Source organism: Python bivittatus, unplaced genomic scaffold (genome assembly GCF_059951505.1).
Source record: "Python bivittatus isolate LINGU-HERP-01145 unplaced genomic scaffold, Pbiv_v1 ctg000080_np1212, whole genome shotgun sequence".
Classification (NCBI taxonomy): domain Eukaryota; kingdom Metazoa; phylum Chordata; class Lepidosauria; order Squamata; family Pythonidae; genus Python; species Python bivittatus.
Window position 1 is genome coordinate 51,739,131 of NW_028277035.1, and position 27,845 is coordinate 51,766,975.

Sequence of the window (27,845 nt, forward strand, 5' to 3'; positions counted from 1 at the left end):
GCAGGACCGCCTCTACCTGAGAGTATCTGCCGGTCTTACCAAATTGGATAGGGTAGGCACACTGCAGGCCCCTTTCCTGAAATCCTGCCACCTAGTGGGCCTTGGAAGTACACCTTTTCCATGGCTGGCCCTACCTTATGGAACACCTTCCCCCCCCCGATGATTTGGCAGGCCCCCAACCTTTTAGCCTTTCAGAAGGCCATCAAGACCTGGCTTTTTATCCAGAAGCTGGGATAGAATGAGGATATCTGGAATTGGTTGTGAGACATCCCAAGGGGATAATTCAGGCACTTTTTGCTTTGGTTTTATGGTTTTATGGTTTATGCTTTTATTTTTGGGGTTTTACTGCTGTTGTGAGCTGCCCGGAGTTGTTTAAGATGGGCAGCCATACAAATCTTTTAAATAAACAAATAAACAAACAAACAAAAGGTTACCAGTTCTGAGATTCCTACATATGTTCACTTCTCCCCCTAACAAAAAACACACCAAGGGTATGAACTGTCTCATGGGTAGGTTCCATACCAATCTGAATAAAGCTTATAGAAGCTATGAAACCATGAGCGACTCTTGCCGAGTAGCATCAGTGTGAAAATTGGTCTCCCAAGACCCTGGTAGAGCAGGCTGTTTCTGTCCAGGTGCACCAGCTGGGATATTCAACATCACCCAACACCGGCTCATTCAGGGATTCTGTTGGGAAGCAGTTCAAGGTACATGGCCTCCAAAGCACCAGACAGCAGAGACCAGAAAGGACGATGGAAGCCTTATGCCTACAGCAACATCCCCTGGGTGGCCATTGTTTACAAAAATCCTGTACAGAATAACAGGTCAGCCCCAGATACACCATACAGAACCCCCAGCTGCATCCTACCACAGAACAACTTACAAGGAAATGAATTATTTTTATTGGAGCCTAGCCCGGTGTTCAATAGCAGTAGCATAAAAACCTATCACTGTTGACTTCACTCATCAGATTGGTTCAGTAAGTAGACCCATAATTATAGGTCCTACCACCCCACACAGTTCTGCCTTCTCTTCCCCTTCTGCCACGTCCCCCTGGGGATACCAAAGGGCTACCAAGGCCCCTGGAAGAGCCTGAAAATGACCAATCCAAGCCATAATAATTCTCTTCCCTTGAAAACAGCCCTCTAACACAAGCAATGACAAGGATTTAAAGCTTGAAAGGAGAAGGGGTGGAGCATAAGAGTGTTGGCCTTGAAGGAGAGTTGTTAGTCAGCAGAGGCCTATTAGACAGTTTCCCTTAATAAGCTTACTTTAGCGTATATAGATAAATATATAGATATATAGATATAGATACAGATACAGATACAGATATTGCATGCTGTATCCTTTTCTGTGGGTGGCTACTATTGTTTCTATATGTACTGATTGCTGTGGACTTGTTTACCATCTGAAGTGACTTGACTGTGGACTTCAGAGCTAAAGCAGAGCCAAGCGTTGATGCTGGGCCAACAAATGCAATGGGTAAAAGGGAAGAAACCAAACAATATAGGAGAGTGAACAAGGAGTGCAACCACAAACACACACACACACACATACATCATGGTTTCAAAAGGTGTATTGCAGCTCTGAGGAGGAAGGTCATACTTTATTAAAACAATTGTTGGGTTCCAGTGTCAGATTCAACTTCTTTGTTGAACACACGTGTCATGAGAGTTTCTCTAGACGAACGGGGTAAACCTTACACCAGCGTACCAAGGAAAAGAAACAGGGAACAACAGAAAGGAAGATCTTTTATAAGGATTTTGCATTGTGGGGCAAGAAATTCTTGGGTTCTGATTTGCTGTTAGGATTGTGGGACCATATAGAGAAAACTGGAAAAGTTTGATTGTGTAAGGAGAGCCATTTATTATTTAAAAAGACTGTGCTTTTTAGAGGCAGCAGGGATATTGGCAATACATTGTTTCCTGTTAGCAAGTAGAGAAACACTGATGGGATTAGGTACCTATCAATTACTTTGTGCAATTTTCTCATTAGGATTGTTTTAGTAAATCCCTCTAAGCTGGATCTTTGCTGCCCTTCGTCAGTTTCATTTATTCATGGTTCACTCCCAAAACACCCTTCTTTCTTTTTTGTACATAAACTTCATTAAAATTCTACACATAAAGTAGACATTAAAAAAACACAATACATCAACATATACAAAAACATAAACCTCCAAACACAAAACTAAACATCTAACTTATGTATGTATGTATGTTATGTATGTATGTATGTATGTATGTATGTATAACAGAAAACCACATCCTAATCAAGGAACTACCAAGGAGAAAACCACACCCTCACCAACACTGACAGGGCAAGCTACTGTATATAAACAGAGAGCAAACCCCACACACTCACTAGCACTGATGATGTTACCTAGTCGGGTAATGAAATGTCTGCAAGAAAACAACCAAGCTCAGAGAGCCCCAAGGATTCCACAGTTCAACTCTGAGCTACAGATATTCTCTTCTATGGAAAAATATATAATCCACTTTCTCCCTTCACTTTCCTCACAGATCCATTAACCATTTCTTATTCTTTTATGCCGTTGTAATCACTATTTAAATTTTCCATTATCTCCTCCTGTAAAAACCTATAAAACCCTTTATCATCAAGCTATTTTTCTCCACTTTTGTAATATAATCCATAAATGGACTCCAGTCTTTAATAAAAAGCCTTTGTAGATTTCTCTCTCATTAGACATGTCAGTTTTGCCATCTCCGCCAAGTCCATAACTTTAAATATCCAATCTTCAACATTTGGAGCTTCTTTATTTTTCCATTTTGGTGCATATAATAATCTTACCTCTGTGATCATATACAACAATAAGACACCATGCTTTTTACACAGTTTTTCTTCCATAAACCCTAAGTACAGTTCTGGTTTCATCTGAAAAGGGATTCCTATTATTTTCACCAAAGTCCTGTGGATCACCAACCAAAAATTTTTGGCTACTTCACAAGTCCACCACATATAATAATAGGTTCCATCTTCCTTTCCACATTTCCAACATTTACTTGAAACATACATTTTTGATAGTTTTGCAAGTGTCAAATCCCATCTATACATTGTTTTATAAAAGTTTTCTCTTAAATTATTGCACAGAGTAAATGAAATATTTTAGTCCACATTTTTTCCCAAATGTCCATGCCAATACTGTGCCCAAAATTTAACATCCATCTAATATTACATTCTTTAACTTGTTCAACTTCTCTATCATATTTTTAACAGCAATTTATAAATTATTGCAATTACATGTTTGTCATCTCTGCATAATTTTATTTCAAATTCATTCTTACTCTTTCCTATACCTCCTTGTTTCACATCCTTTCCAAATTGTGCCTTTATTTGTGCATAGGCAAACCAAGTCAAATTTATACCTTCTGTACTTAGCTATACCAGTCCTAAGTATAGGTTGGTCATCTACAAACATCAACAAATCTTCATAATCTAACCATTTTCTTGGCCTGCTGTCTCTCTCCTGTCGAAAGCTTCTTGAGGTGAGGTGTATAATGACAATCTTGAGGACAACCTCTTCTTATATTTATTCCAAAGTTTTAATAGGACATCTCTGACATAGTGATTTTTAAATTCAACGTTTGCTTTAACCTTTTCATACCAAAGATACCTATGTAGACCATATCTGAGGTTGTGCAACCTTTAATTTAACCAATTTAACAATCTTCTGTTCCTCAGCAAGACCCACAAACCACCTCTTTCTTTAGCATCCTGTAAACTTTCATTTTACCTCGTGGTTTTTTTGCCTTGTCTTATGAATTTACTGAGATCTTTTTGGCATTGTACTAAGGGCATCATTTTTCAATATAGGAATTATCTGGAACAAGAAACATACATTCATTTTAATTGCTGTTATCCTCCCCAATAATGAAATATTGTTTTCCCCATCTCTCTAAATCTTTTTTACATCCCTCCAAACCTTTTCATAGTTATTTTTAAACTAACAGGCATTATTTTTGGATATATTTATTCCCAGGTATTTAATCATCTTAGGTTCCAATAAGAAACCAGTCAATTATGCTGTTTTTGTTCATCCTCTGTCATTATTTTTAGTTAATATCTTGGGGTTTTTTTTCCCTTTATCTTAAAACCAGATACTTTTCCATATTCCATTAACTTATCCATTAAAACACCAACCTAATTTTCATTAGGATCCACTATTATTAAAACCAGATCATTGGCAGATGATAGTCAGTTTCATTCATCCATTGTCCCCTCCCGAAATACCCTTCTTTCCTTGCTCTTCTGTGTTGCTGCTTTCTAAGAAATAAGACTTTCCTTCAGCTGATGGTCTCCAGCCTCTATTTTTGTTCACCAGGCCTGTGTCCCACTCACTGGCTAGTCAGAATAGAGAGCTAGCAGGTGTGGTTCAGCACCTTCTCAGTGAAGGGTAAGCGGGCTCTGCCAGGAAGGGCAACTTTTATTCTCAGAGGGAAAATGCTTCTTCCCCAGGTGAACAAGTGCTTGCTGGAGCTCAGCTGGAAGGATGGAGGAGAAACTGATCACCCAGCCTGCTTCCTCCAAAGAGGGCAAGCTTTTGAATTCTTCAGACCTCTTCTTCAGGCAGATGTTATCTGCACTTCAAATTTCTACATCTTCCTGAAGAAGAGTTCTGAAGAATTCAAAAGCTTGTCCATTGTTGTCACATTTTAGTTAACCCTAATAAAGTTATTGCCCAACTGTAGATTTTGGATTTGTTTTCCCCTATCTTGATTAAGGTCAGAGTCCTGATATGTTATTTAGCTGAATTCTGGGAAGAAGATCAAGGAAAGATTAAATAAATAAAAACCAAAAGCCTGAATATATAAAAATATTGTGACAGGCTAAGGTTTTCTTAAGGGCAACACTGGAGAAAGTCAAATATTGGTTTTAGATATGTTACATGTTAGCTATCTACAAATGCTGCACAAATGAACAAAAATATTGCTTGCAGAAATAATATTCTGCAAAATCTATTTGGAAAAAACAGAAAGGTTACAAATGAGTTATCTGCATTCTGCATAATGCTGCTGATCCAGGAAAAGGATAGTGTGATAGGTCTATATTTATGTGCTATATGTAAGTGAAATCATACGGTCATTTTGACACTGCTGTATTTAATTTTTTGTTCCAGTTTGTTTGTTTGGTTTGGTTTTTGTGCCTTCAGGTCAGCGTCAACTCCTGGCAACTGCCTGGACTAGTCCCTGCAGTTTTCTTGGCAAGGTTTTTCAGAAGTGGTTTTCCATTGCCTGCTTCCTAGGGCTGAGAGAGAGTGACTGGCCCAGGGTCATCCAATTGACTTCATGCCTAAGGCAGTACTAGAACTCATGATCTTCCAGTTTCTAGCCTGGTACCTTAACTACTATTCCAATGGCTCTCAGTACGTATTACTATTTCTCCCCAAATGAACAAAAGTAGCAGCATTTAGTGAATAACTTTTTAAGTACTTTCCTTGCTACACACAAGTTAATGAAAAATAGTTACATGTTAGGTGGAGGGAGGAGAGCTCCACATATCTTGAACTGCAACACAGCACACAGTTATAATAATATCAGTAATGAGATGGACATTTTTTAAAAGAGGGACTTGATCTTTTAGTGGTAGTACCACTCCAGACATACTGTAGACTATCAATATATCCAATAGCAGAATCAACATTAAAGTAACAGTCCTATGTACATATATGCATTTATGTGTCCCTAGGAACTCAGTGAGTCCTGGCCCACTAAGAAAACACAGTTTTCTGGAATGGGGAGCATAGTAGCTACTTATATTGAATCCTCTTGGGTCAAACCATTTGGGAGGGCATGGATACAAGGCAGAGAATAGTGTTTCTTTTCTTTTTATTACCTATAGAGTTTAGCATTAATGTCTAATATTAAAATCAGAGTCTCCAAACTTTGGGGATTTTTGAAAGAGTCACATAATGGCTGCCCTGTGAAATGAATCAGGATAAGATCACTGTGTGTGATGCTCAGTCAAAGACAAATGAGAGAAGCTAAAAGGCAAAAGGGTGGATGGATAGCACTTCAGTTTAGGCCTTAGTTGAAGAAACACTAATTTAAATTTTTTTCCAAATTTTCCAAATTTTCTGTAACAGAAATTGTGATTTTAAAAGATGTTATCATCCGCCCCCCTTTTTTTTCTGTCTACAGTAATTAAGCATATGCAGCCTTCAGATTAAAATAATGGGTACTATTTCTATGATTAAGGTTCTTCTTTTAATAAGAGAGGGCCCTGGAGTCCCAATAAGTTGGAGCAATATTTTGCAGACCTCCAAGTGTCCTCATTTCAGAAACTGCAGATTCCTGCATTTTGCACTTGTGTGTGACAGAATGACCATATAAAGTGCGCCTTAGCAGTATTTCAACTGTCAGTGGTGAAAAGCATTTTTCCTCCTGGATGTGTAAGTTGCTGTGCATATACATATGCATATGGCTCAAAGAGGGAGTAATATGCAGATCTTAAACATGATATGGGAAAGTGATTATGTTGTGACAGTACACTGCATGGACCCCCGGCTGATGGGAACAGTTTATTGGCTTACGAAATAGTCTCTAAATTGAGATCCTAACTTGATAGAATAGCATGCATATGTTGGAGTAAAAGTAAGCTTTGGGTGTACTTTGGCCCAAATGTGCCAAAACTGACTGGTGCTGTCTTTACTGTTGGTATGGAATGCTACATATGGCACAGGTATTAACTAAGGCTGGTAACTTAGTCCACACCTTCTATATGATACTAAAAAGTGTTGTGCAAAAGCCCCAATTGACCAAAGCCATGGTGGGTGCTAGAAGTCAACATTTATGGTCCCAACTGATGATGCCTGTGGCACACGAAAGCTTGCAGGAGGTTTCCCACAGTGTGCAAACCTAGTTTCAGTTGTATTCATTGGTTTATTGATTGATCATGGGATCTTCTCCTACAATCTCATATTCATTACAGGTACATAAACATGATGTTGAAAGCTATACAAGTCACACAAGTGTCATAATTCCTACTGAAAAGTGCTTCAAAGAAATTTATCCTCTGACAAAATGGTGAGAACATTTTAGAATTTCCTTGTATTCTATGCATGGTAAAATCTTCCTATCTCTTTAGCAGAGTGATATAGATGACCAGTTCATCAAATATTAGGTTTGTATGCCTGATACTTTTTATACGAAAAAGCTTTCCAACATTTGATTACTCACATGGCACTTGCAGTTTGAAAGGATATGCACCATCAACAGGCACATCCTGAGAACCTTCGGACTGGCTCTTCTGTTAGGTACACCTGATTGGGTGTTCCATCATGCCTATTGGCATTTGATGAGTATTTGTAGGATGTAATGGAGGAGGCTACTGCTTTATTGGTGCATGCCTTGGTTGTTTCATGCCTGTATGACTGCAATAGTCTCCTGGCAGGTGCTCCCAATTCCTCTCTCCATCCCATAATCTTGATTCAGAACAGTGCCTTTTGGCAAGTCTTATGTCATTGCAGGTAGACCTTGCTTACCAACTCCCTTGTTTAGCAACCATTCAAAGCTATGACGGCACTGAAAAAGTCACTTTATGACCAGTCCTTATTTTTACGACAGTCGTAGTATTCCATGGTCATGTGATTGCCATCCACATGCTTTACAACTGGCTTCCAACAAGCAGAGTCAATAGAGAAGCTAGCAATAATATCACAAGTCACGGTCATGTGATATCTCGCTTAACAACCTGCAGTGATTCGCTTAATGACATCACAGAAGTAGATCGTAAGCCTGTTGTGGTCACATGATGTTTTGCTTAGCAACAGACTCGCCAGTCCCAATTGTGGTTGCTAAGCAAGGACTATCTGCATATTACAGTGCTCGTCATTGGTTCCTTCTCTAAACCAGAGCCCCAGTTAAATTACCAGTCATTGTGTTAGGAACCCTCACCCCATTCAGGATTTGTCTGCCATTATTTCTCCCTACAATCCTGGTTGTTTTAATTTTAATTGTGGATATATATATGGATTTATATGTGCTTGGTTGTATTGCAAGGCACTGTTTTAAATATGTACAGTTGTTATGTTTGGTTTGTTGTTAATATTTGTTTAGGTTTGGCTGTTAAGTTGTAAACTAATTTTATTGGATTGGATTTTATAATTATGTATCTTTTTGATTTGTACTGAGCCTTGAAATGTAAGAAATTATTATTATTATTAGATGATGATTAGCTAGTATGTATAGAATATGCACAAGCACACATACACTTATTTGAAAATCTTGTAGCACAAATTTTAATAGCAGTTGGAAATATTATACAAAATTTTCTAAGATGTTATACACAATTTTCTAAGATTCCTAACATATTTTTAAAAATCTTTTCCTAACATTATATTTTGTTTCATTTAACTAGAGAAGAAACTATCAGAGTTAATATTAAAAAGAGAGACATCTGCCCTGTAATTAATGAAAGGAATGGAAGCCATGATAGCTCATGAGTTTTGCAAATTATTTGGTGATTTATGAGATATATATATATATATATATATGTATATGTATATGTATATGTATGTATGTATATAGGATAGCAGTACTTTACTAAAGAGGAGAAAATATGATTTATTATGATTTTGCAGTCATTGGGCACGTGGCATGAAATAATGATATTTTATTATTTCAAAATGCCATAGCCGTAGTTAAATCCGTTTGACTAAAACAGACTAGAGACTATATAATCAATGTATGTGCCATCAATCAGTCCTTCTCCATTATTGTGAATAAACCAACATGGAATATTTGTGCCGTGCCTTGAATCTTCTGTGTAGTCTTTTTGCCATCCCCTGCAGGAAAACCACAGAGAGTGAAATAAAAGACAAACTTCATGCAGGTAAAATGCCATTTCCACAATACTTGAATTAATGTTTACCTGGTGACTGTCAGTTGGTGATTTTTAACAATCATGGTAGCATCTGGTTTCTCAGGACTAGATCCAGGATGGACCTCAAGTATGGTAAAGTCAATTGGATGAAAAAACTGACCTGAAGATGAAAGCAGCAACATCAGTTAAACTGTTTTCTAGAAAAACATGTCAAGCTATTTACAAAATAGAAACAGAACATCTGTCTACTCAGAGGTCCTACTGAGCCAAGGTGCTACTTCTCCCTATTATTAAATACTTAATTTGTTTCTTTTTCAAGTAATTTTTATTAAAGTTTATAATTACATTAGTAAAAACTAATACAAACTAAAAGAAAGAAAAATAGAAAGAAAGAGTAAAAGGTGCAAAAGGAGAAAAAAAGAAAAGATTTAAAGAATAGAAAGAAAAAAAGAAAAGTAAGAATATAGTAAAGAAAAAGAAAAGAAATATATAAAGAAGTGACTTCCAAGCTTCATCCCAATAAGTATAAACAATTTTAGTAACTTTTCACCTCCTCTTAAATTACAACAAATGATCTCTTCTTCCCATATCCCATCTCTTATGTATAAACGAATCCATCAAGCATCATCATTTCAGTCCTGGTGTCAGTAAAAGTCCACTAAGGGTTACAAGAAATAGCCACATATCTGTTTTAACCTTGATCACATAAACCAACTTTGTATTCCTTCCTTTTAGTTCTAACAATCTTTATTTTCAGTCCATTCAAATAATGTCATAGACCTTGATTTCATTTCTTCTTTGTCCCTTCTCACAAGGTTCTTCAAAGGTTTAACAAATCTTTTTTGTAAGTCCAATATAGAAAAATTATCCAAATCACTCTCTTGGTTTATTATTTATATTCCTCTTTTAATTATTAAAACATCAGCCAGTTTCTTTTGTATGTCCAGTATAACATCTTTTTCCATGTCATTCTTATAACATGTCATTTGTAAATCCACTTTCAACTCAGTCTCTGTTTTGTCAAGTAAAACGTGTTCCATAACATCTTTTAGACCCAGTCAATCCATAGAGGTAGATATCGCTGTTCACATTGTTAATATTAACTTTGACTCCATTTTTCAAAAGTGTCCTTCAATATTTCCAGTGCTAGAATATTTTGCACCATTCTGTAACTGTTAGTCAAGTTTAGGTGTTCTTTTCCTTTAATCGGAATCTTTAATTCCCTCTAGTGTCCAATGTTTAAAATCTTATTATGTTTTAAAAAGAATACAAAACAAAAACACTTTCACACAGGAAGGATTCTTTATAATTAATTCCAAAATCTTATTTCAAATTTATCTGGACCCTTAGTCCATTTGCAGCTTTCTAAAATCAAAGTTTTAATCAACCTTTTGCTGTTTATTTAAAAAAAATTAAGTTCTTAAGCTTGTAGTAAATACTTAATTTGTCATTGCCTTCTTGCCTTCTGTTCTGGCAGCTTCTACTTTGTTGCTGCTTTCATTACTGGTATAACATTGCAATAAGATGAGATGTGAAGCTGGGTTGAGGGGGTAAAGGAGATTGAAAACAATAGGAATACCCTCTGACACACAAATGTCCATCCTCTACTTTTCCTACTTTTTTCCTCACAATTCTTTTACTTTTTTTCAAAAATAGGACATTGCATCTTTCATTTTTTAATGCTGTTTGCCTGCTGGTGTGATATCATTGTTCAAAGGATAGCTGTCATAATATGAAGCAATAACAGAGATATTCATCTTTCAACTTGGAAGCTTTTCTGTGGAATAAGATCAACTGTTTGGATATCTACATAAGTGAAACTGGTCAAGAAAGAGATTTAAGCCCTGTTTTCCCAGTGTACAAAAGAAATTAACATATTTTTAAAAACTTATGAAAGAGTTACCCCCGCGCCCCAAAAAAGGGAAATTAATTGTATTAAATTAAGAAATCCAAGATCTGTGCTATATATAGTGTTGGTAGAACAGTTGCTTATTACTTTTCATCTTTGCAAACACAGTATTTTAGGGAAGGAAGGAAGGAAGCTTCAATTAGCAGAGCCTTTCAGATTTAAATAAAATGAACAATTCCTTTTATCTTCTGCACATCAAAAATGTTGCACAAATTCCTACCTAATAAGCCATGGGTACGTTCAGATAGTCTGTGACTGTCCAATGTATAGAACCCTAGAAAATCTCCATGTTTTGGGTTTTTCCGCCAACTTTGATGTAAAATTATTACAAATGTTGCTCCTTCTCCCATAGATACTTCCAAACTCTTCTTTCGGATAATTTTCAAAGTCAAACTAGTTTGGATTAGAAAACATGATAGAAACAGGTCAATGCAACGGTTTCAAAGTAGCGTAAGCAGGCAACCTAAGCCATTTCTATCACTGAGACAAGCAGAGCTACTGCTATCAGTTTACCTACACTACCCCAGAGAAACTCCAAGCTTTGCAAGGCTTTCCTGAAGTCTTCTGCGGGAGGCGGGAGGCGGAAAAAAATCCTGTGAAATTTAGAGATATTCCACAGGACATCAAATTTTAATGTGATCTCTCTACATGACAGAGGATCTATCAGCAGTGAACCTGTAAGCTGCTTTTGGCCTGGGCTCATGCTGGCTTGACTCTAAGCCAGTTTAAGAAAAACCTGTCCAGATTGAGACATTTTGGCGGTCCAGGCTGCAGGCTGCCAATCCTCTCCCTCAACAATTCTCCTGCTGTTGTGGTCTCTCAACTTTCTGATACTGGAAAGCAATTGCCAAGTCCTTTCCTTCCTGTGGGCAGGTCTTCCTGGTCATTTATACTTTTATATGTCTCTGTGTATGCACATGTCTGTATCAGCTTGACAAAATGGAGCAAGTAAATACTGTCTGCCATCCTGTCACATGACCTCTCAGACATATAAGCTATGCCTGGAGGTGATCAATTCTTTTAGGGAAAATAGTTGGGAGCAAACGTTTGGGCCAGGGGGTTATGTGAGCTCTGGAGGCTGATATGTTTGGTTCCAGTCCTTGGATTAGAAGTAGAGTGTTTTTAGACCTTGCACATATGTTTATCTTGGTTCTGGTTGTTTGGTTGTTGTTTTTTTTAAATTGTGTTTCTGTTTTAGTTTTAATCCTTTGCTCACCACTTCAAAGCACTGTATTGTGAGATGGGCAGCTATGTAAATTGTTTAAAGAAAGAAATAAAGAAACAGATAAGGTATACACACACAGACACTCACAGAGCTTGTCTCATGGAAAGGGGGAGGAAACTGAAATGGGCTAAGGAGCTGAAAGGACTCCTTGGGGCTCTCTGAGCTTGGATGTTTGCTTGCAGACATTTCATTACCTGACTAGGTAACATCATCAGTGCAAGTGAGTGTGGGGTTTGCTGCCTATTTATATGCATTAGTTTGCCCTGCCAGTATTGTTGATGGTGTAGTTTTCTCCTTGGTAGTTCCTTGATTAGGATATTGTTTTCTGCCTGATTGTCTGGTGCTATCCCTGCTTATCTGAGTGTTTGCTGCTGGAGGGGATGTATTCTGGTCTTTTTGTTTCCTTCCTAGGTTTTTTACTGTCTTTTTTGAATGGTATGTAAATCTGGTTTATCTCTATGTGAGCAAATCACTCACACTGATGACATTACCTAGCTTGGTAATGAAACATCTGCAAGCAAACAACCAAGCTCAGAGAACACTAAAGACCTCACAGTTCAACCCTGAGCTACAGATATGCTCTTCTATTGGAGCTGAAAGGAGATACTGTTGGTGAGACAGAGAAGAAGTCAGTAGGCAACCCAAGTGGAATTTAAGCAGTTTTAGCTGCTGAAGAAACATTGGTCCTGGGGTGGACCAGAGGCCACCAAAGAGGCTTCCTGGGTGAAAGAGAACCACTGATGATGGAGGAGGACCAGGGTTTGAGAGATCATTCTATTCTGTACAGAATTCCAGAGGGAGAAGTAGATCCAGAGATCAATGTTCTGTTAACCACAAGAGGTTACCAGCTATGTTTTATCTGAAATCCTAAATTAGGTCATGGGAATTGAGTCATAACTACCTACTTAACAATAGCTGAGGACAGGCACTGACTTCAGAAGCACTACTTTGCAGGCAGGGAAATAGTTAATTCCTGAATGGCAGGGTTTTTAGAGTCGCATAGGGATTTACTGCTTATCCTGCCATCCAGCCAACTAAACTGGGAATGAAAGTCTGATTGTTTAATCTGCTTTAGCTTCATGTCACTTACAGAGCTATCTAGTCTCAAAAAAAACCCCAAACTTTTCTATCTTTAAAATGTTATAAATGAAAAGAAAAATTCTGAACAGTTTTCACAAGAAGGTTCTTGCATGCTGTATGTTTTGTCTGTTTGATACTTCAACTCTCCCACTCCCATGATAAGAGTCATTATTTACCTCTCTATTGCTCTCTATATGCAAAGCTAAATTAAATGTATAAAGTTAAAGCATTAAAACACACATAACATGTAGGCACAGCAACCAGTTTTAAAATAAAACTGCATTTTCTCTGCTTTTCCTGAGTAATATCTACTGCGGTAACATTTACAGCAGGCCTTTCTGACTAACATAACATAATGGTTTATGTTACTGTTGCTTGTATGCAGCAAAACCCTGGTTTGAACAGGGATGGCAAGTTTTTATCTCAACTTACTGTTTTTCTTTCCTTGAGCTACCTATTTTTCTGCTATGCTGTGTTTTTTAATGCGCCTGTCAGCGCACGGTTTCATTATCTTTCCAGTCACTTGAGGGAGTAGAAAAATAATGAAAACAGTGGGAAGAAGTGGAAAAATGATGCACTGGTGGATTTATTTTTTTTAAAAAAGCAGTGGAAAAGTGGCCCAGAGAAAGAAAAAAAGTACTAGTAGGTTTCAAACCAGAACATTCTGTATGTAAGGCAAGTATTATAGCTACTATGTTAGTAAGGAAGATCTGCTGTAAGAGACCCTGCAACAGATGTTATTCAGGAGAAGCAGGAAAAATGTGGTGAAGAGGTATTCCTGCCTCTGCGAAGCAGCTAAGCAAAGTGCAGGAATTGGCCTAGAAGAAAACAAAATGCTGCAGAGAAAACGGACAGCGATGCTGAAGCCAAAAGAAGCTGGAAAACACCACACCAGAAGTGGAGCAAACAAAAATGTGCCCAGAGATTGCAGTGGGTGGGGGATGAGTACAGCTGACGTTACCCATTCAATCGTCCAAAAATGGTTGCTGGCCTATACTGGCAATTGGGCAACCTGGCAGGGTGCATAAGCCCCTAGATTCAGTTCATGGGGGGTTACGACCAATCTGACCCTCCGGCCTAAGCCAGTCTAGCTGAATGTCAGCGACCCTGAATGACTTTGACAGAGAGCTGCTACTTGTTTTCTTTGCTAAAGCACGGCCGTTACTGCAGTATTTCAGGCAAAGGTAAATGAGAGCCATCGGTGGTACTCCACATCCTGGCAGGAAGCCAGCTTCATCCTGGAGCATCCAGCCAGGGAGAGAGCCTCCCCCAGTTTGCACGGCTCCGCCTGGCTATGGAATGCTAAGTGCATGGTAGGCTTTTAGGTACTTGGCAACATGCGTGTTTGATCCTAAAGCACCAAGCTTACAGCCGACACCAGGTGCTGGAGTCACAATAGCTGGGGAGAAGGATGTGCCAGTTCTGGCATGGTGGTTTCAGATCAGTGTAGGCTCAGACAGAAAGGTGCAGAACGTACGCCCTTTTCAGATCACTCAAGTTTGTTCTCTAAGGTAAGATCACAATCCTGTATGTCTCAAAGGACAACTAGCACCACAGGGGCAAAATCACATCAGTTGCAAGGGATAATTTTGAATGAAAAATGTAACTGTGATTCCGTACACGCTTTGAAGTAGTTTATATTGAATTCAATGGGGCTTATTTCTAAGGGGATACTGATACATTACAAATGAAGAATACTTCATATGCATTCTTATGGATGGTGTTACCGTCCCTTTCTAGCCATCTTCTGTTTCATCCCGTTCATTTCTTGCACTAGTGAGATGCAGCAAAATTATCTGATGTTTGTCCCACCATTTCACTCACTCACCCCCCCCCCCCAGATTGTCTCGTGGAGTAACTATAGTTATAAAATACATTCAGATACTTTAGGCCTCCAATCTCTATTTAACCATGAAGTTCAGGTTAGTCATTATCTTTCAACATAACCTACTTCACATTCTTGTGAGGTTAAAAGAGGGATGGGAGTATGATACTGCCCTTACCTGCAAGAGCAGAATAAACATGAAATTAATAATAAAATAAAATAAAACACTTGGATGGTTCAGCTTCCTTCTTTGACTTTCTTGACACAAATCCACCTTATTTTAAAATGTGATTTAGGATCTTACGTGGGATGTAGTAAGGTAACTTCATCCAGCCATGTGAATGTCATCTGCTTTGTGCCATTGTGTAGAATGATTTTCTCAGGAGTTACTTCAAGTTTTAAATTCAGTTCTTCACTGTGAATCCCAAGTCTACCAATATAACTATTCTGTGGCTGGGCATCATTGTTGCTCATCTTATTTCCAATCAGCTGTCCATTGACAGTAATACCTTAAAAAATAAAAAGGATGAAGAGGAAGCCCCATTTCTAGGTTTCTTTCAATGGAAAGCCATTTGATTTTATTCTATAAATAAATCTAATTAAAGGAAATCCACCATGATCAAGCAGTTTTCAATGGCTAAAGAAATGTGTGCAATGCATTGCAATTAGTGCAATGAAATTGTATATTTTATGCACTGCAAATTCACTATAATAGTGAATCTGGCTCTCTCGGTCCTGTGCCTGCCAATGCTATGGAAAGGCATTCCTCCACACACACACGCCCCCCCCAAGATTTGGATGGCCGCAGTCTTGCTGGCCTTTTGGAAAGCTTTGAAAACATGGCTCTTTCCTTCAGGCATCAGGACATGGTGCTGGTTGAGCCTGTTTTGTAACAGTGGAGCTTACGATTGGTGATTGCCTCAGTAGCACTGTGTTTTTTAATAATTACATTTTCTGAGGTTTTTTTGTTTTGTTTTGTTTTGTTTTAATCCTATGCAAGCTGCCCAAAGTTGCAATTTGCAAATTCGGTAGCCGTATAAATTGATTAAATAAATAAATAAATACACAGATAGATGAGCTAATTCTTAGGCAGCAGATGAGATGAGAAACCTGTGTCTGGCCAGGATCATTTCAACTTACCTGTACTTGGGTCCCGGATTAGATTTAAAATTTTCCCTGGATCTTCATAAATGTTAAAGCAAAGAGCATCATCCTTTTGTGGTATGTCTATGATGAAATGTGGATCACCATCAACTGCAAAGAGAAATGTCCATTTGATCTTTGCTTCTCATACAAAGCTTTCTATAAAATTATGCCTTATGATAAATTTCATCCCTTTTATCTTTAATGTCATTAACATATTTGAAAAAGAGTCCAAACTCAAGTGTTTGGGTCCACATATTGTGGTCAGCCATGCTTTGTTTTAACTATAATTTGTTGAATAAGTCCCAGTGGGCTAAGTACACATTTCACTGTTATAAGCCATGATTTACAGTCCACAATGGCTACGTTGCTTTAATTAAATTACGTTCACATAACACTCTAACCTAAAGTCAAAGCGACCCCACTATGGGTTAACACTATTATTTGTTTAGATTTCACTCTGTCCATTTGAGGTTTAATTCCAAAGCCATTTGAGTGAAACTTTCTGACTAAATGATATCTCCCATGAATCTGGTTCACATGCTATGAAGATGCTTTCAGTAACTCAATGTGTGTTGAAAATATTTCCATATGTAGTTTGCAGTAGAGTTCAGGAAAATGCTTTAGATTCATCTACTAACCCCTTTTTATATAAAAGTTCTCTTGTCCATATCCTAGATTTTTCTAACCAGTGTTTGCTATGATCACTGAACCATCTGATTAACTTTCTGAATGCAATGTTGACATAGCTATACAGGTTGTCCTTGCTTACTGCCCATTCGTTCAGCAACCATTCAAAGTTATGATGGCACTGAAAGAGGAGACTTACGACCAGTCCTCAAAGTCCTGGCCATCACAGCATTCCCACAGTTGTGTGATTGTGATTTGAGTGCTTCACAACTGGCTCACACTTATGAGGGGCAGCATACCATAGTCATGTGATCGCCTTTTGCAACCTTCCTTGCTGGCTTCCCAAAAGCAAAGTCAATGGGGAAACTGGAAAGGAAGGTTGCAAGTCACTCTGGTAAGTCACTCACACCCTCCCCCACCCGGCAGCAACCATCCTTGGTCCCATCACCCTCACACTGCACACTGCACCTTACCTGCCTGCCAGCCCATTTGTGAGCCACCTGGGACTCACTTAATGACCCATGATCCTTGCTTAATGACAGCAATGGGGAGTGCTGGGATTGCCGTTGCTAAGTGATGCGGTCACGTGATGTTGCACTTTACAACCGCATCACTTAGCGACAGAAATTCCGATCCCAATTACTGTTATTAACCAAGGACTACCTGTAAATGGTTTGGCAAGGCAGAATTTGCAGGCCATGCTAACTAAATTATTATTTGCTAGTTCTCATGGCATGGCAAGCCACAGTTAGAGAAAACTAGAAAGCAGAAAAAAAATATTACATGTGAAAAAGGAGTCTGTATACCACCCCTTTAGCATAGTCCTAAACTTTGAAACAAGATGGGAGCCATGTATTTTACTAGTGTTTTATGATAAAACAATCACAATATGAAGTGCCCACTAGCAGACTTTAGATATGAAGCTTTTGAAGCTCTTCCATCTCTTTCTTTCCATTTGCAATAAAGGAATCAAAACAAAACTTACCACTTGTATACCCGTGAGAAGGCCCTGGTGAGCTGTATGATGGGTAAGTGGGCGCAGCTGATGATGATGCATAGGAAGAAAAAGGAAAAGGGGTTATGCAACTGAAATTAGGATAACTTTATATGTTTTATCAACTTTAGGAATACTCAATTCTCATCCCAGTTTTCATCCTGATCTGAACAGAGCTCAGCACAGTTTCAGTGAAGTTGAACTCTATATCACATTTTCACATGACTGTTTTGTAACTGTAAAATGTCTGCTATCATCAAATAAAATAAAGGAAGGGGGGGGGGAAACAATATGCATACAATAAAATAATCAGGAATAACCCTGCATGCATCAATTAAGAGATTCCAATCACCTGATGAAGAAAAGTCATACAAGAAGAGCACACTGAATCTGCACTGATATACTTGAGGGATTTCTGTCAAGAGTCTTTAATTAACTGCTCAAAATCTATAATGGGTCATCCTGGGCATTCCTGTTGGTTCAATTCTATGCTGCCAATATACCTAAGTATTTATGAAAGATCACTCACTTACCAAGGAAATGAAAATTAATTGATCATCTCCAGGAGAATAATTTGCAGGCAGTCACAACATGGAAAGTCCATATACCAACATTTCCCTCAAAAAACCAATTTTTCTTTTCAGTGTGTCACTTTATGCTTCTCTTTTTCCAATTACTTCCTTTCTGCGAGGTTACAAGGACTGAAAGGTGATTAAATTAGGTCTACCAGATCTTGGCTACAAAAATCTGATGACACCAGTGAACTACAGAAAATGTTAACAATCTGCTCCCATCCTGTGGTTGTCCAGAGTCTAACAGTCCAGATCTGGTAACCCTAGTAGATCTGAAGTATTACCTAGCAGGAACTTGGTAATTTCATTACGGCAGTTTGTTTCAAACACTTGAAGAATATTCCTAAAGTATGTCAATGCAGATTTAGTTATGCCTCCTATAAGATTTCCCCAGTAGGAAGCAACCCTCCTCCAAGGTATCTACGCTGACCACAATAAAAACTTGGATTTATGGCTGAATAAAAGCCAGCTCCTGAGCAAAAGGACACTCCATAGATGGTCACAACACTAAATAGCTTTAAAAATGTTTGTTGTCAAAAGACAAACTCTAATCTCTTGGAGAGTAGAAGTGGTTACATCCATTCATTTATTTACAACATTTCTTTACATGGCCATTTCTCACTAGAGATTTCAGAGTGGTGTATAACATAAAGAACATTTTTATAGGAATACAATAACACTGAAATCCAATTGAAAAAAAAAGCAGTAAAATGTTCAATTTCACAGGCAGACTGAGTATTATGCAAACTAAAATGTCTAAGGAAAACAATATATGTTACGCTGGCATTGAAATAGCTGTTCAAGTCCAGGGATACTTAAAGTCTTAAAGCTGTAAGCTTCTGAATTAAGTTCTGAGATGGGGTGAGAGTATCTAGGCAGTATAGTTGCCTTTGGGCCTTTAGATTTATAGAAATAGGTCTTTACATTTTTGCACCCTCTGTTTAACTAGACAGAAAATTGTTAATAAAAAACTTCCTCCTCCTCAGCCATGGAACTGATATAACAAGCTTTGGGGCATTTTATATATTTTGCTTAGCAATAACGTCTAATACCTACATTTAAAAAAAAAAATCCCAAGAAAATACTGCATTTTCTGTAACACTTTCATTGTTAATTTACAAATTAATTTCCCTCTGCTTTGCATTCCCATTCCAAAAGATGGAGCAAAGGATGACAGATCTTCATTTTAACCTGTTCTGATTTTTTTTTTTACAATTAGCAGTATTTTCAATCAGTATAAAAGAAATGTCATAGAAAGAAATAATTCTATCCAGTTCCTTTTTAATGAAGTGAATTGGTTCAGAAATACAGAATTGCCACTTACATTGTCGAGTAGCTGCAAATGAAAGAACACAAAGAATTACTTTAATGTGAATAAGGAGAAAACCCAATATCCCCACTTTTCCGAAGTGTCATTTTACTATTAGGAATTTCTACAGCTGGATTCCTGAAGGATCAAGATATTGATAATCCAGAAAATCTTCCAATTCCAGTGTTCAAATCACTTCCCTCAACTACTTCTTGATGTGCATTCTAAATATATTATATAGAGAGACAGCATTTTTTTTATTTTTGAATTTGAATTTTACATTTTTAATATACACAATTAACAAAACAAACTTTACACTTAAAGAAAAAAAATAGAAACCAAAAGAAAAGGGGAAAAAATTAGGAAAAAACCCAACCCCAAACAAACTGAAAAAGAGAAAAAAAGGGAAAAATACTTACATGTTATCAATAGTCCCTGGTTTACTAATAAATACACTACTATAATATAATCAGTACAAAATATTATTGTAAAATTTCACAAAATCGCTGCCATAGTAAAACATATTGCTACATCCTTTGATTAGCAGAAAATACTGTTTCCAAAGTAGATAGACCACACATTTCCAACAACCATTCCTTAGCATCTGAAATAATATTACTTTTCCAATTTCTCAATATGATTCTTTTAGCCACTCCACACGATCGACACAACTAGCAGTCTCAATGTATTGCAATACCCTTTGGTATGTGTGTTGTGATGTCACATACATACATAAAAGGATGGAGCTTGTGGCGCATTGCCCCAATGCTGCTTTTGACATCTAATGAATGCAGCCAGCTCCTGCGAACATCCATGATCCACACCTAATGTTTGCCCATCCACATGGCCAGCTGGGACATACAAAAGATGAGCCATGAAGGCCACACCATTGGGAGCAATAGATCCCAAGTGCCTCTTAATTATTTTACTTAATTAAAGTAAAAAACATTTAAAGGTAAAAAAATAAAAGTCAAACTTACCCTCAGCTGTTCCAGCAATGAATAAGAAAGCAGCAAAACAAAAAAGAATGATTATTTTTAGAGACATCCATTCCAATATAAAGTGTTAAAAAAGAACATTATTAATAAAATACTGTTTTGATCAACCCTAAGGTTCAGCAAGACTGCACAATCTTTACAGGGCTGTGAAATAAACACTTGTCCCTCTACAGACCTGTTCAATTATATCATTTCTTGAAAATGAACCTTCCTGTGAAGTAGGCTTTCTGCATATCCCAAACATTGCATGTACCTCCTTGTTAGCTTGCAAAGTAGCCACTCCTATGGATTAGAGATCCTTACTTGCATGGAATAGCATGAACACGCTTGAGGGGAAACCAGACTTTGGTTGCATGCTGACCAGTACTTTCCAGATCATTAGCAGGGAGTGCTACATGTTGCATCGGTATGATTAAGATTGGTAACACAATCTATATCTCCTCTATATTGCTAAAATGTGTTACGGTATATGAAATCTTTGATTGCCCAAAGTCATGAAGGGTGATAGAAGTCAAGATCTGTAGACCTGTAGATTCTTGAGATTTGGAGTATAAGAGAAGGAAATGGTGAAGAGCAGGGAGGCAGGGAGGAGAATGAATATGACTATGGGGAAGGATTTAATGTTCTCAGTAAAGGTAGCTTGATCTGGAGTGGAGCTGATGAGCAATGCAGGGAAATTAAGGTGCGGGTTAATATGCTGGAGTGGATTAGTTATATAGAAAGAGTGAGTATCAAATCACCAAACAAATATATGAAGGAAGAATGAACAGGTCATGAAGAAAGGGAAGCCTGAGAATGCCATGGTAGACAGAGATGAGTTCCTCAGAAAGGCAGAGGTCAAAGAACAAAAGGCAATATGAAGTGATATATGGACATAGTAGAATCTATAAGGGTAGAGAAAGCTAGAGTAAATGGTGTTGAGGTAAACTAGAATAACTAGATATAGCTGTGTTTACTTCTCTTTTCTTACATCATGCTTTAATTTCCTTGCTTACTGTTTCTTGCTCCTTTTCTGTGCTTTGCCTAATAATCCCTACTCCAAGAGGGAACAGCATGATGGGTAGGTATGTTTGTAGATTTTCCACTCAACCTGGTCCGGGCTGCAAAAATCCAAATATCTACTAGATGGCAGAGATACAGAAAACCAGCTCTCTGTTGTCTTCTTATGGTTATCCAGATGCTTATAGCCCAAATTGGGCTATAAACCAAGAATAGATATATCGTAAGGCTGAGCAAACTCTTCAAAAGATGATCCAGAATATGTAGAAGTCCATAAGAGTATTGCTTTCTGAATAATTAAAACTACGGCATTCTTTTCCAGGCTCATATGGCTGCTTCAGGCTACCTCTGCATGTAAGTTCAGCTATTTCCTATGTGTGGCAACATCACTAGACCCTTTATTGATAATGCTGTAAAAATTACCAAGTATGTATACCTTCTAGTGGCTTGTCAGCAAGTGCAGCTTTATCAATATTGTCTTCTGGCTTTGTGACCACCATGGATGTCAGAGGAGTCACAAACTTATATTTCAGAGACATCTCCAGGGCTTTGGCAGTAAGATTTACCTTTTCATCTCCCTTTGCTGAATTCCTAGATGAAACAACAACGCCTAATATGTTACTTACCACAAGATGTTTTTGCAGCCAATGGCATAGAGGCCTTCTTTGTTTTTTAAAAGGATGCAATAAATACACAAAAGACTATACGTATCTACAATGTTAACCAAAGCTCTATGTTCAAAAGCAGTAATAATCTGACAATTAAATACTGGAGTCAAGTAAATGAGAATGGCTGTTTCCACTGTATCCTGAGCATGGCCTTTGTGACCGTTTTGCACCATCTTAACTTGAACAAAAGGAGCCAATGTCATATTCTTAAAGCTGCAATGATTTATTTATTGGAAGACAGCCCCCAGATATTTTAGTCAGTTATACAATATTTTCACAGCTTAATACACCAACATGGAGACTGCAGTGTTATTTACATTTAAAAGGCTGTCGTATAAAATCCTGACACTGATCATTAATTATGGCTAAACATTCTGGAAGAAACTCTAAAGGAGTTTCTTCTATACCCGAAGTGCCATCAAAAATACATGAATGAGGCAACAAAAGCATTTTGGGTGCTTGTTTTTTTTAATTCAGCTACATGTATTTTTTTTCCATTTGTAATTGTTTTCTCTTTTCTGTTATGTAAGCCACCCAGAGCCATTTTGGACTCAAGCAGCCTTCTAAATCTGGCAAACAACAAACAAATATTTTAATACAAATTTAGAACAAATGAAAATAGGATAATTATAGCATATTATATTTATAATGCTATAATTATAACCCTCCTACATCGTGAGCTGTTTTATGTTTTCTAAAACATTTTAGAAGGGGTTTATTGAGTTACATTGCTGTTCCTTTTAAAATTGTTCATACATTATTCTTTTTAAATATTTCATTTTGAGATTGTTTTTAGCAATGAACACATGGTTTAGAAAGTCTACAAACAAGATAGGTGTGATCACACTGTGTTCATTGGGGCTTATCCCCAGGTAATTGTGCTTAGGAGTGCTACCTCAATGGAATGGATGGAGGACATTGCTGTAAAATTTCTAAGCTGGTGTATGATGGGAAAAATATCCTTCATTACCGTTTTTCCAAAAGCTGTTGAATGGTTAGGTAAGCCCAGAGTTTTTCAGTGTAGTCCCCATATATGTACTTCTGCTCTTCAAAAACTTTGGCTGTTTCATTAATATCTGATTGCTCAGAGAAAGTTAGGTCATCTTCAGCCTGTTAGAAATTTTTAAAAGAAAAGCTTTCCTTTACTTTGTACTATAGCAAGTAAGATTGTAAAAGCTTTCATTTGTACTACAGCAAGTAAGATTGTTTAGGTTTAAAGCAGTAGTCTACTATCTAGCAGAGGCAGCATCTAGATGTCAGCTGGCTCTCCTCAGAAGCTAAGCATGGTCAGCCTTGGTTAGTACTTGGATGGGGGACTATCAGATGGGGATCTAGGGCTATTGCTAGACTGGAATGTTGAGAAAGCACCCCAGAAGGTGGCAGTAGCAAATGACTTCCATAATTGTGCCAAGGAAATTATAAGGATGCGCTCATTGGAAGCTGAGCTCAACTTAAGGGCATCTTTACTTTTTCTCTAAGATGAGAAGCTTCTGCTTGGTAAGAAATTGGATGACATTTCAGTTATAAGAATAGGTGGCTGATTAGGTAGGTAGGTAGATTCTATAAAGTCTTGTAGACTGGACACAGAGAGAAGTTTTAACACACTGTGACATACAAGTACAATATATGTATTAAATGGAACTTACTCTATTGGTTTTTAATTCAAAAACAGAATTTTGATCTTTAGGTAAAGGGAAGATGTATTACTAACCTGCTAAATACAACTCCCCAAAGCTGCATTCTCACATAGCATTGAGCCAGGATTTTTAACCGTTGTTTCTTGAAGGAGTCATAATGATCCATCCACACAAGATTCAGCCTTAACAGATGGGGTCACATGAAAACAAAAACAACTATTCCTCCCACACTTCTCAGTCAAGTGCAATTTGCAAACAAAGGGAACAGGGAAGATGGGAAGATCTAATTAAGCATTCCCTGAGGGCCCTTTTAGGGCTCTGAAAAATCCAGGAGCAGAATGTTCATTAAGTCTCCTAACGTACACACAGGCACACATACATTTTCTCCTTACTGGATGCCAAATATCTCTGTGGAAATCTGGAGTACTGAAATACCTCCTTGGACTATGTTTTAATAGATGAGTTGTTCTGCTTTGAATGACAAGTCTCCACTTATGTGATCCTTTCAAATAGGGAACTATAGCATGGATGGGGCTGCTGTCTCCCATGAGTGGGAATTGAGCCAATGGCCCTCTTTTAAACAATATCTCGTATTTACCCCACGAGCTTTCACATCTGCAGTGATACTGTTGAGGTCATCGTCTACGATGCGTCCAGCCACAACAATTTCAGAGCCATCGTAGTAGTGTTTAAAATGATTTTGAGTCAGATCAGAGACGGCATTTTCTGGGTACTGTAACTCCACTTCAGTAAGTAAGGGATTGGCCACTTCGTCATAAAAGCCCTAAAACCAAAACAAACAGAAAAAAAGCTTTCTTAAAAAAAGAACAAATATACAAACACACCCACCTACCCACACATCGGTAAACCTTCAGTTGGACAGTCTGTCGGGGGAGGAGGTGCCCATTAAATCCCACTGTTTGCTAAATCCAGAAGGTACCTTTGCAATGTGACTAGTCCACCACTACCCTCAGTTGCTATGGAGGTGGCTGGTAAGAAGCAAGTCACTGGCTCCAAGGGAGTGGGAAGGACTTGTTCAGCCACCAAAACAAACATGTGTAATGTGCCCTGGGGCATTGCAACCTGAGGCTAAGGCGAGCTCCCTTCCACCAATCTTTCTGCCACTGCCACCACAGAAATCAAAGTGTGGCATATCCCACTGGCCCTTCCACCTCCCAATACCCAAGCCATGATCACCTAGAAAAGGACGTTGCTGCTGGATGACTCTTTATTGACTTAAAAGAAAAACAATTATCATGATAAGTATTTTTATAAATTACATTATAAGAACATTTATATTTTATAGTTTCACCTGCAGCTGCAAAGCAGAATCGGAATCTTCATAGATACGCCGAGCCAATCCGTTGTTCTCTGATGCCATCTTCTCTAAAGACCCATAGTCCAGATCATAGCCAAACCCAAGATTATATAAAGGATATTTTCCTTGAATTGCATTTCTGACATTTTCTAAAATGACGTCATTATTTAATTCTCCTGCATGAAAACACACAAAAAGTTAACACAGTTTTTTAAATACAGTTCTGTTGTTCCTGTTTTCCCAAGTAATAAAAACTCAGCTCAGAATTAATTTTACAGGCTTGCTTTTCAAGTCAGTATTGCCACTCAGGACTGCAGTTTCCCATTGAACACTTTCTGTGATTCAGATGACATATAATTGTGCTTCAAATTATCAAAGCAGCACACTCCTTGAAATGGGTATTTTGTCAAATAATTTGAGAACTAAATTAATTTATTGTCACACCCAACTCCTTTCCCCCCCTTTTATATGAACACATGAACCAACCAGAAATTATTTTGTGTATCTTTTTTTGTGCAAACTGAGAAACTACAGTGAACAACTGTGGTTTAAAGTTGGCATTATAGCCTAGTTTGTTCGAAGTTTGTTCACTGGCTGGGCTGGGCTTACACATCACACTAACCCATAAAGTCTTGGCTTAGTGGTTGTGGAAATCTGGCCAATTGTGATGTATTCAATAAGTGGAAGTTTAGTAAACCATAGCTTAGCACATTGGGTGGACCCAGTCATTAGCTATAGCTTCCTGGGTTTGATAAAATGAGAAATGATGGTTTACTGAAGGATTTATTACTTGTTCCCTCTCACTGCAGGCAGAAGAATGAAGGGACTCTAAGCATGGTCAGACGGTTTATTCTTCATTAAGGTGAAATGTTCTTCACAGTTCCCAAATAATTATTTAATATGCTTACCTCGGTATAAAACACTGTAAAATACATGATTTAATCGGTATTTTTATAAACAATGATTGGTGTTAAATAGGTCTTATACCAAATATACTGTATATGTCAAAGGCAGAGATTAATATATGTAGGACTAAAATGTAAAACACCAGGCTAGTTCCAGAATGTTATGCCATAGAAGCCAGCTTTGCCTGTCAAGAAAGTTACCTTTAGTGGGTCTGCCATCTGTTAACATAATAATTAAAGAAGCACTTCTTTCAGGCAAAGAGCCATTTTTATGAGCCTCATTCAGCATCTGAATACCGGTCTGTAAGCCACCATTAAGATTTGTCCCTGGAACAAAGGTGCACAGGTTAAAAATAGATCCTTCAGACACATTACTATAGTTCCCCACACTTGCACTTGTATTTCTGACACAGGTTTATGTAATAAAAGAAAATATTGTAACATTCAATAGCCATCTGGACCTCCACAAGGGAAGTTAGTATGTGTTTTTCCTTTCTCTGTCTGCCGTATTTATTCTTTAAAATTGTCTTCCTTTCCTTCTATCATACATAAGGAATCAGGGCATGTCAGAGCTATGGTTGATCTCATGCAGTATTACATTTCAGAAAATCCTACAGTACAGCATATTCTTTCTCTCTTATATTTAATCTCTTACTGTGGTAGTTCGAAAGATGTCTGAGAAACCCTGGAGAGCTATTAGTTAGGCTAGTCAAACCTAACAATACTCCACTCCAAAGCCAGTAGTTTGATTTCATATAAGAGTTTGCTATATAATCACACACACACCAAAGGTATGTGCATTTATTTCAGGACAAATTGGAAAATGAGACAAATGGGCCATCTCATTGTGGGGTGGGGCGGGCAAGGAGAGTCAGTGTGACAAAAGCAGCATTGCAGTGTTGAAACACAGGCCTACTTCTTTTTGTATGTGACACACATCTCACACACACACTAAAAGAGGGAGAGCTTGTGGCACGACACTGTGACATTGTGGATATCACCAGGTAGCCTGTGGATGCTACTAAAATGGAGCCTTTCCTTCAGCATCCATCATGAGCCAAAATCTTTTGCCATACAGACCCTCTTTCTGTGATAAAATCACAGATGATCCTGACTCCGTAGCTAAATATTCCACACCATTTGTGTCTCCTTCATTTGTTCATTTTATTCCCTTATCTCAGGGAACAGCGGCATGTGGTTCCAGGCCATTATGTTGTTCTTGAAGCCCTCGGAGCCCTGTCCAACTGCTCTCCCTACAGGGAATCTTATCAAGTTTTTAGATGATGTTAACTGGGTTATTCATAGTAAAGGGGGGGGGGCGGGGGAGAGATTTTATTGTTGTTAGCCATCTATGGCATTTTTTAAAAAATGACACTCAGAATACACATACATAAAAGTAAGTAAATAATGAATGATAGGCCAACTTTATTCTATCCCCTGAGAACTGGTTCCCCCTTTCTTTCCTTGCTGGAAATGGTAATGAGACTAACATCCTCATACTGTTCCCAAATGTCATCTCCCACTGTGTCCTGCTTAGACTGCCTTCGATAGGAAGCTAGAAGCAGCAAAGCAAATGGGATAACGTGTTCACCCCAAATGGCAAAGAAAAACCCCAACATCCCAATCTGATTGAAATCAGGTGAGATCTCATTTTCTTTGTGGCAATGTTGGGGCAATGAAGCCATTTCTTTTCTGTTTTCACTGCATCCAAGTGGTTCAGGATTTTTTTTACAATACTTCTCTTGGTACTTCTACCTTCCAAAGTTAGGCTGGGGGCAAATAAGGAGAAGGCCTT

The 27,845-nt window shown here is 38.0% G+C and overlaps 1 protein-coding gene across 1 annotated transcript in view; it reads right to left on the reverse strand.

The window, feature by feature from the left end:
• Positions 1-6,363: 6,363 nt before the first annotated feature.
• LOC103060236 (inter-alpha-trypsin inhibitor heavy chain H3-like) overlaps positions 6,364-27,845 on the reverse strand; it is a 33,739-nt gene continuing 12,257 nt past the window's right edge. The window contains 12 exon segments of the mRNA XM_088134077.1: positions 6,364-8,800; positions 8,887-8,998; positions 10,968-11,140; positions 15,182-15,386; positions 16,018-16,179; positions 19,638-19,655; positions 20,952-20,963; positions 21,959-22,113; positions 23,161-23,300; positions 24,426-24,611; positions 25,140-25,321; positions 26,252-26,377. Coding sequence (XP_087990203.1) covers positions 8,671-8,800; positions 8,887-8,998; positions 10,968-11,140; positions 15,182-15,386; positions 16,018-16,179; positions 19,638-19,655; positions 20,952-20,963; positions 21,959-22,113; positions 23,161-23,300; positions 24,426-24,611; positions 25,140-25,321; positions 26,252-26,377 — 1,601 coding nt within the window. The 3' untranslated portion in view covers positions 6,364-8,670.